General features: G+C 39.9%; 1 protein-coding gene across 1 annotated transcript; it reads right to left on the minus strand.

The window, feature by feature from the left end:
• Positions 1-1,393: 1,393 nt before the first annotated feature.
• On the minus strand, positions 1,394-12,511 carry LOC139448945 (putative ankyrin repeat protein RF_0381). The gene is made up of 10 exons (XM_071230452.1): positions 12,418-12,511; positions 11,458-11,547; positions 9,634-9,684; positions 7,934-7,999; positions 6,678-7,076; positions 5,755-5,795; positions 5,429-5,513; positions 5,243-5,320; positions 4,030-4,101; positions 1,394-2,850 (listed from the first exon to the last, which is right to left on the minus strand). Exons 1-10 carry the CDS (start codon positions 12,509-12,511, stop codon positions 1,394-1,396), a joined length of 2,433 nt encoding a protein of 810 aa, XP_071086553.1.
• Between the last annotated feature and the right edge of the window lie 751 nt (positions 12,512-13,262).

Here is a 13,262-nt window from a genome sequence, read left to right on the forward strand (position 1 = left end):
AACCCCTGGCGTGCTTCTGTGGGGAGGTGGAGGGGTGGTAACGGCGTTCCCCAGAAGTCAGAGACTTCCATTACCGCGAGGAGCTGTATTTCTATAACAGTTGGCATCACTACATACACATTCGGTGAGATCAAAACCACGTTGACAGTAACCGGATGTAAATACTGATATGCTGAATACCAAATGGCTGGTCAACACACGTGCTTATTTTGGAGGGTTTGGTAGTTCGTTGGCGCAAGTGTTCCAAAGGTCCAATTCCCAAGAATGGTATGAACTGTCCATAGCAAACTCGTAGCAGATAGTTAAGTGGTGAAAGTGTTCTTCCGGTTCGCTTCCCTTGATGAGTATACACTGTGAAGCCAAAGACACTCGTAGCAGATCGTTAAGTGGTGAAAGTGTTCTTCCGGTTCGCTTCCCTTGATGAGTTATACACTGTGGAGCCCATGACAGACTTGTTGCAGATAGTAAAGTGGTGAAAGTGTTCATCCTGTTCGCTTTCCTAGATGAGTATACAGTGTGAAGCTCATGACAGACTCGTAGCAGCTGGCAAATATGCTGGATATGAGAGCAACTTGAGTGATGAAATTGTTCGCAAGGTTCGATTTCCTAGATATAGATATGCAGTTATGCCCCTAAACTGGTGTCATGTTTCAGTATCTCCCTCATACAGACCGCATGAGACTGGGTGAGACGTGCGTACTTCACTCACTCAGACCAGATGGGACAGGGTGTGACGTGCGTACGTCCTTCATACAGACCAGATGTGACAGGGTGTGATCTGAAGTATCTCCCTCATAGAGACCAGATTTGTCTCCAAAGTGGTCGCTGAAGTCTGGGAAAAGGAAACGAACGAGTGAAAATGTACCCCTCCAAATCAGAGGTTATAACCCATGATATACGTGTCTACATTGTACACACCGGATGTGACAGTGTTATATGCGTGTATACATTGTACACACTAAATTAACAGTGTGATATACGTGTCTACCAAGTGTGACAGGGTTCGATTATGCATTTCTATATCTCAATCATGAAACAAAACATGAAATAATTCAACCCACCATGTTTAACATAGTGAATACCTCTTTGAGATGTATTGATGCGAGACGTTGGCATATCCAGTCTACTCTCACGACCACGAATACGTTTGACCTGTAACACTGCATACCTCAATTTCAAATCTGAACCTGTTGATAAGGTGCCGTTATAGCACTGACGCCTTGTTAATGATTTGAAACATTTATTTTATCCCGTACATGAACTGTAAATACAGTGAGGTAAAAAAGGCATTATCTTTGTACAAAAATTTATCACAGACGGATCTGAATGATGTACACTTCCAGAGACAATCCGATATAAGCCCCTTGATAATGCCCTGAATAGTTCTCCAAACTCAACGCAGCGTGTCAGATCTAGCTCTAAGAATCTTCACTATAGCGCCATGGTTGCGCTTCAGTGCAATCTGCACCGGCGTTGCACCTCTGTTGTTTGTGGCAGATACTTCTACAGCTGACTCTGAGAGAAGTCGGTTGACAATTCTTTCTGTCCCTGCATATGCAGCATGGTGAAGGATGTTGTTACCGTCATAATCCACTGCTGACAGGTTACATCCTTTACCCACCAGGAGATCGAACACCTGCTGTTTACCCAGCCCTGCTGCAAACATCACCGGTGTTCTCCCAAAGTGGCCTCGGCTCTCTATGTCAGCTATCTTGTGTGTGATGAGATACTCGACAATGGGCACATTGCCACCAACACAGGCAAGGTGAAGGATGTTGTAACCTGTATCATCCACTGCTGACAGGTTACATCCTTTACCCACCAGGAGATCAAACACCTTCTGCTGACCCTGCACTGCTGCAGTCATCACCGGTGTTCTCCCAAAGTGGCCTCGGCTCTCTATGTCAGCTATCTTGTGTGTGATGAGATACTCGACAATGTGCACATTGCCACCAAAACAGGCAAGGTGAAGGATGTTGTTACCTGTATCATTCACTGCTGACAGGTTACATCCTTTACCCACCAGAAGATCAAACACCTGCTGTTTACCCATCTCAGCTGCTATCATCACCGGTGTTCTCCCTAGCTGGCTTCGGCTCTCTATGTCAGCTATCTTGTGTGTGATGACAAACTCGACAATGTGCACATTGTCACTAAAACAGGCAAGGTGAAGGATGTTGTTACCGTCATCATCCACTGCTGACGGGTTACATCCTTTACCCACCAGGAGATCAAACACCTTCTGCTGACCCTGCACTGCTGCAGTCATCACCGGTGTTCTCCCAAAGTGGCCTCGGCTCTCTATGTCAGCTATCTTGTGTGTGATGAGATACTCGACAATGTGCACATTGCCACCAAAACAGGCAAGGTGAAGGATGTTGTTACCTGTATCATCCACTGCCGACAGGTTACATCCTTTACCCACCAGGAGATCGAACACGTTTTTATTGCCCACAGCCGCCGCCTTCATCACAGCTGTTCTGCCATACATGCCTTTACTGTCAATACTGACTACTGCTGTAAGATATTCTATGATATCAGTATTGCCACCGAAACATGCCACATGAAGGATATTGTTGCCGTTGTCTAACACTGCTGGGAGATTGCACCCCTTCTTCACCAACTCATCAAATATGTCTTTTCGACCTGTATTGGCTGCAAGTAGCACAGGTGTCCAGCCACCCTGGGATTTGTAATTTATATCTGCAGAACCAGTTGACAAAATGTTCTTTATTATCTCTAACTTTCCCTCCCAACAAGCTTCATTCAGCATGTGGTTCCTGTCATAGTAGATCAGCTTCATGTTGCCCTCTTGTATCTCCCACTTGGACGTTAGGTGAGGCATCTTCCCTGGAAATTGTCAAGTGCATTTTAAATAGAATGTTTGTAGATGCCCCTTTCTAACTTAAGAAGCTAAAGGCTGACATACATTGCCAACGCATTAGCATCGTTACTCAACGGTTGAGAAGGTTTGTTAAGATGGGCTCCAGAAAATATTCTTATTATCAATCACAAGACAAATGGGATATATTTCCTCGGAAACAGAATACTGTTGAACTGACAAAAAATACAGTTTAATTTTGCATGTGGTACTTTGTTTCAATTGACTAAGTTTCCATTCAACGCATTAGCAGTTATACTCAACGGTTGAGAATGTTTGTTAAGATATGCTCCACAAAATATTCTTATTATTAATCTCAAGACAAATGGGATATGTTTCCTCGGAAACAAAATAGTGACCGACAAAAAAAACACGGAATTTTACTTTGTTTCAATTGACTAAGTTTTCATTAATCGGATTGGTCGAATGGACAGGCGCAAACGGGCGGCTATCAGTCGTTCTTATTACTTCTTGATATATGAATATCTTAGACAAACTGGATTTGATATTCGAAAACATTCTCTTTCGAAATAACTATATAAGCGGCTGAAATTAACTTCATAGATTTTATCAGTCACGCGAAACATTTATCAAAGGACATACTATACTAATAAGTTTGTAGATACTTGTAAACACAGGGGTCCATTAGACCATTTGTAATGATAATTCAATGATGTCATTTGTATCTAGTTTTAATCGTCAAATCATTTATAATTTGGGAGACACAAATAAACGACCACAGCATTTTGTAAGTATAGCTTCCTAGCATCTGGTAGTTCCAATGCATAGTATAATATTATTCATTAGGGTAAACTTGGCAATGTGTATGCCAACACTTGTAACATCTACATAAAGTAATTTCTACTCATTACTGTAAACTAAGCAGTAAAGCTGCTAACTCTCTCTACAACATGTTCATGCACGACATATCTTCTCCTAAGAGGGAACTAAGCAATATATGTTTCCCATCTATGGAAGTTAATATTTCATCTTTCTGCGACAACATGCACAACACATCAGTTCATAAAAATCAACTGCGAACTGGACATGCGAATACAGTTCAATGTATTAATCACTTCCATGACATGCTATCGGAAAAAAAGAGACTTGATTTGTTAAGGAATAATGCATGTAGCTGTAAATCCCACCTTCTGTGTCCGACCTGTGACCACCTTCTGAAACTGCGTCTGAAACCGACTCCGTATCGCCTTCGCCTGAATCTGAAAACAAACATGAAACTGTTTGAAAATAACTATATTTAAGCTACAAATATATGCACACCAAACACCGGTGGTTATAGCTGTGTATTCCGTTCACGATCCTCATCAGCAATCAAGACACAAGCAGTTTAAAACAACAACGTCAACTAGTGTCCTGAAGTGCTGTGTAAGAAATGTCTCTTTCAGTATTTCTTAAATTTAGAGAAGTAGTGTTGGATTCTGGAATAGTTTAGATGTATGATGGAAAACCATTTGTTATCCCCTCACGTAGAAGGTTATGGCATGGTGAGAAAGCTGACACGTATGATTCTGTATTTAGATTGGTTAAAATCGCTTCGTTCTATGACGTTACTATTATTTGTCTGTAGGTGACGACCGCCTCCGTGGTCCAGTGGTAGAGCATCCGCCTGGAGAGCGGAAGGTCCGGGTTTCGATCCCCGGCCGTGCCATACTAAAACACGTTAAAAAGATGGTAGTTGTTGTTACCCTGTCTGGCGCTAAAATAAGGACTGGTCGGTATACTGTGGCTGAGTGGAGTATTCAAGTTACACGGCATGGTATCTCAGTGGGCTAGCCCTATAAATCGGTATCTGTCCGGACAAGTACAAGCAGCCACACACACACACACACACGTGCATGTACGTAGCTATATAAGATCCATAATCTTGGATGCTTCATAAATGTGTGGTGACCAAAAATACCATTAACATAATAGCTGAATTTCTGAGAGAAAATGTTCAATACTGTCTTTAAGACGGATATGTTAGTGGTTGTTTAAAATGTGTTAAAACTTATAGTTTAAACCTACGGTTTATGGTTTTGAGTATGGAATGGATGTGATCTATTCCATCAGCGCATGTCAGCGCATTTCATACTGACACCAAACGGTCACACATGGACTAACATTATGTGCATATTATGGTTAAACTGGTGACACATGAATAACAACAGAAGAAAATGTTTCATTTTGCCTAACATTGAGCCATGTATGAGGATGTGTTTTCTTTGTTCGTTGCAAGGACATACACTCTGACATATGACATCTGCAATTTCAGGGCGTGGATTTAAATAGAAATTAAGATGCGAGTCATCATCCATGGTAGCCCATCCCAGCGTCAAAATAGCTGGCATATACACTCACACTGTCCGCTGGTTTCAGACAGGGAAGGGGCGTCAGATCGCATCCAAAGCATCATCCTTGTTTTTGAAAAACAAATAACTTGACCTGAACTATGCATCACGCAAGTTGTTTTTATCAGGGTCATTCAATAGTACTGTTTGTCAGTTATTGAAGGAACAGAGTGAATACAAACACGGTCGTGTGTACCTGCTTCTGCATCTTTCTGGAGCTTCACAACTTGTCGTTCCAAGTCTGTTATCTGGTGTTGCATGGCATTAACAACTTCGCGATGCTGAAGCAAATTTGAGATTAATTTACAAATGTGTAAGTAAATGATATTCCACGTCATATATCCCAAAACTAAGAAACAGGTAAGGTAACATAAAACAGTATGTACATGAACTAAAGTTATTTAAAGTCTGGAAAGAACTTAATGCTTCATTGTTTTAATAACATTATCAAATATCCATAGTACATAAGACATACAACACGAACAATTTACATGCTATCTAAAGTCGTTTGGGGAAACTTACCTTCAGGCCAGTCACACAGTCTATGTGAAGATCGTCAAGTTCTAGAAAAATGAACAAAACCAGAAATAACAGTTGTAGTTGTAGAAGATCCGGTTTAGAATTTGCTTGTCAAAAGTGGCGACTAACGGGAACGGGGTGGTCAGGCTCGCTGACTTGGTTGATGCAGTCATCGTATCAAAATTGCATGAATCGATGCTCATGATATCAATTACTGCATTTTCTGGCCAAGACTCGATTATTTACAGACCGCCGTCATACAGCGAGAATGTGGCTGAGTGCGACGTTAAACAACAACAAACTATTACACATTGAGTAGTTCCAAAGCGCTTGTTTATGTACTGGGGGAACAAGTGTCACTTACAAATATTGGAAACTCCCAACATCCCTCATATTCAACGACATTGCCTGAAGAGATGACAGATCACTAGGAGGAGCTCACCCAGATGACCCCATCAAACCTGTTGCTAGGCTGACGTCACATGACATTGTTTTGCCGTTGATCTTCCAACGAAATTCCACAAATTACATCATAGGGTATTGTGACGTTGAGTAAACTTTGTTGTGCAGAGCTTCGTTCGACAAGGCGATCGTAGTACGACAGATATTAGTCTTTGAGTTACGACAACCTTAGTGCTACGATAAATGTGTTGAAAACTTTGACGTATTTGAAGAATTATTCTGTTTAACACAATAGGATTATGTTGTGGGTCGCGTAGATGTCTGCCTTTTCACAAACGACAGTGATTTTTTACCAAAAAACATAAGTAGCAAGTATGTAAAAAAATGAGTTAAACTCGTGATAAGATTAGCGAGTTTAGTATTCTATATATATTCAGTTAATAAGGATCAGTAAATTGTGACAATAAATCTATTGAATATACACAGTATTTAACATCATCATTTCATCCATGAAAATTATTTACCTGATTCAACTGGATTTGCTGATTGATTTGCTTTTCGCATTTCAACATTTATTTCGATATCTTTGACACTGGTATTCATTTTGTGAATAAATTTCAGAAGCATAGACTTGACTTGTGTATGGTCCCTCATCATCCTCAGAGCGTCTTCTTCAGTTTCGTGCATAAATACAAATATCAAACTTCCGTCTTCCACACTTTCCAATTCAGCATTATAGGTGCTTCTGACCCAGTGCCTCAGGTTGTTGAGAGCTGGGACTGTTTCCCCTCTTGTTAACAGTGACACAATTTCCCCCTTTGCAGAACACCTCCAGGTCGTCATTTGTCTGTGTTTGTTTTGTCTCTTGTAGTAGAATTTTCGTTCAACAGTTTCAAATACAACTCCGTCCTTTAGCCTTGTAACTGGAAATTAAGATTAACTGTACACAGTTCACATGACATGACTAACCACATAACAACAACAAAAATCATAATTGAATGCTATGAAGTGATTGTTTTTTTTATCCAATTAAATCAACGTTTTTCTACAGTAAGGATAAGAAAAATGGATGAACAACTTTATAAATAATTAGGAGCGCCGTTTTCAGTGTAGGTTTTAACACCGTTCTCACTTGCTTGATAACGGTGTTAAAACCTACACCAAAATGTTTACAATAAACAGGTGCACATGTTGTTACCCTGCCTGGCGCTCGTCATAAACGAATCATCATTTCATCGAACATGGAAGTGACACCAACTCAAATAGTCAAGTCATAACTGTTGTCATACTTTTAATGGTACAGAATAATTATCTTGTTTGTTATTATTGTTATTTACAGTTCCAATCGTTCTTCAAAATTCCGTTTAAGGATTGTTATATTAAATACTTCCAGGATGTCCATGGTTGCTTATATTCACAAGGCTACGTAAACGACGTTGTTTCTTGTAAAAAATGATATATTGAAAACACAATGTGTTACATGTGAGAAACATCAACTTCGTACCATTAATCGGTATTCCGTGTACAGGTATCGGTACGCTGATGAACTAAAACTCTGTTGTTGTTGCTGTTGTTGTTGTTATTGTTGTTGTTGTTGTTGTTCCCATATTAAAAGAACACTTATGATTTATCCTCTACAAATAACTTCAATAAATGATTTTGCATGTTAACTTTAATCACATTATACTGCCCTGTATACCAGGGTGACTATGCATGCTCCCACCATCCCCAATTCTAAAACAACGAATTCTCCCTTTTGTTATCTGTTTAACATGCCTACCTTTTTCTTCCACCAAGTACGGGGATACCTCTTCATGAGCCCCATAACGATCATGTCGCCCCTTATCTGCAACATATGATTTATCCATGTTAGTTTTGTGAACACTTAACATGTACGATAAGTAATAACCTTATGTACTCAGTGATATTCTATACACAACAACCTCGAGTATGACAACATAGTTATATACTTCAGTGTGAAAGACTGCGTTTTCTGAAGTTGAGAAAAGTGATATTGCAGGGAACATAACACTTCGACGGAATTATTGTCATGCAAGAGTTACTTCCCCTCAAATTGTCCCCCTTTATCGTATATGTCTGGTCCGTGCATAAACTGTTGACGTCCTTTTTAGGCGAGTTCCACATTGACAAGGGAAAATCATGAGAGATGGTCATTTATGGAGTTAATATAACTTCCTGCTGTTTATTGTTTTCTCAAAAATGTTTCGTTAAAAATAATAATTTTTTTTATTTTTGTTACTTAACCAGCATGTATTCCTTCACTTCCTTCACTTATTTTCCAGGATATATTTTGCAATCGCAATGAAACGTAGAGTGGTCTTGTGCCACGTCCATTGGTGTAACATACACATCATGATAACTATTCCAAGCCTAATTGCTCCAGGAGAACTGCTGTGGACGTGGACACTTCCATGAATGAAAATTGGCACAATGTACCAGTGTGGGAATCAAACACGACATGACAAGCGAACGCTTTAACCACTGGGCTACCAAACCGGCCCTTTAACTGATACATATATGTACCATGTACCATGTCTATAGGCAGTTGTGGTTATGGTATTAACGCAAGGATCAGAAGTCATTATAAGTCATTTCTAGCCTCTTATTTCGCGTGACCAATACAAACCATAATGTAGCCTAATTAACTCACACGACAATACTTTTATATATACATATATATGACTTTGCATTGTTAGTGTTTCTTTGGGGGACAAAGTATTGTCGTTTGAGTTAATTAGGATACATTATGGTTTGTATCGGTCACGCGAAATACTAGGCGAGAAATGACTTCTAATCCTTGCGTTAATACCATAACCACAGCTGCCTATAGACATGGTACATATCGTCGTGATATTTCTCTAAGCTGAAACAAGTAATCGATGTATCTTTCAATCTATACGAAAGTACACGTTTTAAAAGGGTTAGTATGCAGAGAAATACCCAGCAATATTGATGTCATACATCATTCATCATTTCACTACAACGATTTTTAATGTCAATTCTATCTTATCATGAACACCATTTCCGTCCGCCCGAAGAGCGGAAGCTCGGTGATTCGATCGCCTGCCTTCGTCATACTTAAACACCTTAAAAGATGGTATTCCCTGTCTGGAGCCAGGGCATAAAACAAGGGCTGGTCGACTTGAAGTATACAGAATCCGAGTGGTGTATCCATCTTAACCTGTGGCATGGTTTGTCATTGGGCTAGCACTATAAAACCAGCATCTATTAGTCCCGACTAGTACAAGCAGCCACACATGCACAGGTATGTATGCACCTCGCCATATAAGTTAACATTTCGCTTCATGTAGGACATGATAACAATAACCATACAAACAAAGTATCCGATCATATATGCACTACGTGTCTAGGTATGTGCGATCGCAATGAAACGCAGTGTGGTCTAGTGCCACCCCTATTGGTGTAACATATACATCACGGTAACTGTTCCAAGCCTACCTGCTCCAGGAGAACTGCTGTGGAAATGGAAGCCTCCATGAAAGACGTCTGCTAGTAAAAAAGTCAGTATAAAATTATACAAAGAAACGCAATATAAGAGTGGGCATGAGTGCAGTTTGAATGGTTTGAAATGTGTACGTTCTTCCCTCGTTAACGTACAGTATTGAAATGTCTCCTGTATCTGATTACACATTATTTCAAACATATATATGGTTTTCCACTCTTAGTGTTTCTTTGTAAATCAAGTATTGTCATGTAAGTAAATAAGGCTACATTATGGTTTGCATGTGTCACTCGATCCAAGAAATAGGAGGGCATAAATAACTTATCCTTGAGTAATACCATAAACACAACTGCCTATAGAAACGGTAAATATCGTCGTCATATTTCTTAACAAAAACAAGTTATCGATTAATCAAACATTCTACATGACGCAAAATTTACATGTTTTAAAAGGTTCAGCATGTAGAGAAGTATCAAGCAATGTTGATGTATTTCGTCATTTCACCACAACGATTATAATTAATTTTATTATTAATTAATAAAATGCATTATTTTGGTAATCTTACATTATTCCAATTCAAGGGGTGTTCTCCCCATGCATTTGTGTTCCACGGTCAAATTGAAGCTACTCTTCCTGGTTTAATAGTGCAAGGGAAGCTACTCTTCCTGGTTTAATAGTGCAATGCACCTTATTGCAGCTGAATTTAGTTGCTACATCCTCTTTTCATCCACACAACCACACCTGTAACACGTTTTTTCGCCCTCCCATCCCGCCCATTACTTCTCATTTCATACGTATATATCTCCTGAGTTGATAGTTAATCTAATTGCAAGTATTTGTATGTATCAGGAACATGTACTGCTGCTTGTTTTCCTTTACATTGTAGTTGTGGCAAGTTTTGGACAATTCAGTATATGCGAGGCAAGAGCTGTCCTGGCATAAACATGCGTCGAACAAGTCACAGGGGTTTGTATGTGCACCATCAGGTGAAGATCCTGGACTAGCACATTCTACACATTACGTCGCACGACAATTGGTTTGTATCATCACGTAACACTTCTGGGCTGGGAGTAGTGATTTTGGTGTTTTGGGGGTCTTTGAGGCATACCCTCTAGGCCCTATTGTATAATGGTGGTTGCAGAGCCTACAGCAGACCCCCTATGCGCTTTTCCCTGGGGGGTCCCATCATTTGGCTCCGTATGGTTTGTACCCTCGAGCCGCGTTTGCTGTTCTGTGCGGGCACCTTCGGGTTGACAGTCAGCCGTGTTTAGCGTTTCCCTGCCCAGGAGTGTTCTCCAGTCCTTTTACTTTTCTGTATATAAACCTGTGGCCTTACATCCAACTCAAGACTTTGTGTTTTTTCTTGCAATGGTGCAGCATCTACTTCTGCTAAAGCATTATCCTAAAATAATGCTCATTTCATCTTTTCATGAGCACCTCTTCTGTGGTGCAGTGGAAAGGGCATCTGTCCGGAGAGTGGAAGCTCAGTTATTCGATCCCCTGACCGGGTCATACTAAAACACTGTAAAAGATGGTACAATTTTCAATCTTTGGAGCTCGGCATTAAGGGGATGAAACAATGACTGGTCGACTCGAAGACAGTATACAGTACCTGAGTGGTATATCCATGTTAAACAGCAGTATGGTATGTCGGTGGGCTAGCACTATAAAACCTATTCGTCCGGACTAGTACAAGCAGACACACATGTACAGGTATGTATGCACCTTGCCATATAAGTTAACATTTTAGCTTGAAACTTACAAGGACGACCACTGACTGCTGGAACGTAATGACAAGACAGTATGAACATATGCATCACCTTGACCTCCGAAAAACTTCTGTCCTGTTGCCTCAAGATTTTTAACCTTGCTTCCACCTGCAGTGCCAGTAACAGAGACAGTTGTTGATTCTGTAATATAGTTCTATCATTCTCAACTGGCTTTTATACTGAAATATCAGTAACTTACAGAAGCACATCAGACAATTTTTACTTTTTACACAACTGTTGATAAGTATCAGGGTGAGACAGTTATATTTCAGGTAATCACTCAGGTCACTGGTCCGTATACAGGGACAAACATGATGATTTGTCCGTAAAGAACATATAAAAATATCCTCACGTCAGGTTGCAATTATCTTAACAAATGGATGGGAACTTGAAACTTTTCCATCAAGTTCTAACTTGCAGCGATGTTCTATTGATTTCACATTCACGTTTAATGGTAGAAAATTTAAAAATTGCTAAATTGAAATAGTTTCACTTTTCGTTTGAAACAACATTTGTAGATGTTACTATATAAACGTTGTAATAACCTGCTGCATCACTTCATGTAGGAGACATATTGACTCAGAATATACCCTTCTATACACACACATGCGAATGAATTACACAAAAAGATGCACCAGCATATATCATACAAAGTATATTGTATTGTTCCATGCCGTCGTCTAAATATCGTTTATGAGAGTGCCACTCTAAACAATATTTCAGTTATATCACAGCAGAGTGATGCAAGTTTCAAACGTTGAACACCTTGGTGGAAGACACGTGCTCGGGTATGATGCTGACAAACCTAGAAACATGATAGTGTGAAACTGGATTCAGACCCACAATCATAAGTTTCTGGTCCACACGAATTGCTCATCGAATTGCCGCTCTTCGGACGACAGGGTCAGCCATGTCCAGGTAAGGAGACGGAGGTGCATGCAGACATATAAATAATCATGATAACAATAACCATACAAACAAAGAATCATAAGATAAGTGTGAGTAGATTACCTGCTCCAGGATTGTCATCTGTCTGAGGTGAGGGAGCATCATGGCTTTCTCCTCCTCTGTCCGGAGGGACGTGTGTTGGGCTGTTCCTCTTCATAACTTCCTAAAGGGGACTTTTGCAGATGGACGTTCTGAAGACAAAACGTTCACTTACATGTACGACGCTTGGGTAAGATTGTATATACGAGATATGTCAGGCTTGGAATTGTCAAGGAAAATTGAGGGTACCTCCTTTATAATATATTCAACATACATATCCAGACACATACATACTAAGATTACGTTCAGACAAAGCATGCGGTGACTGTTCATTTCGCTAAGATATTAGCAACCTATACTGATATCTTCGTAAGGGCTGAATTATCTTCTGTATCCACCAATATACACCGGAATATGTCGTCAGTGATGTCCTATATGTAACTGCCTACTCCCTGAAATTCCTTCATCGTTACAAACTCGGAATAATCAACACATCTGGGTATGACTATTATTTGAGGATAAGAACAAGGGAGGCTGTTTTGCAGATCAATGGTAATCAATATATCTATACTCTTCAAAAAAAGAAACTTGACACTGACTTTCAAATTGTAATATAATGCGATTGTTTCAAAATAGGACACAGAAACCATAATTGAAACACTATTTGAAGATCAATGTACACAATGTTCAAAACATTAATCGTGTCACCTAGACAGACACACGTACACGATACAGTTAATGTCACAGTGGTACAGAAAATGTCAGTATCGGTTGTGCCCTCCATGTGCATCAATCACCGCTTGACACCGACGACCCATAGATGCAAGTTGTCAATAACACGCTGTTGGATGTGCTGCCATTCATGCTGA

The sequence above is a fragment of the Haliotis cracherodii genome, unplaced genomic scaffold, assembly GCF_022045235.1.
Source record: "Haliotis cracherodii isolate W230 unplaced genomic scaffold, xgHalCrac1.p SCAF_7, whole genome shotgun sequence".
NCBI classification, from domain to species: Eukaryota; Metazoa; Mollusca; class Gastropoda; order Lepetellida; family Haliotidae; genus Haliotis; species Haliotis cracherodii.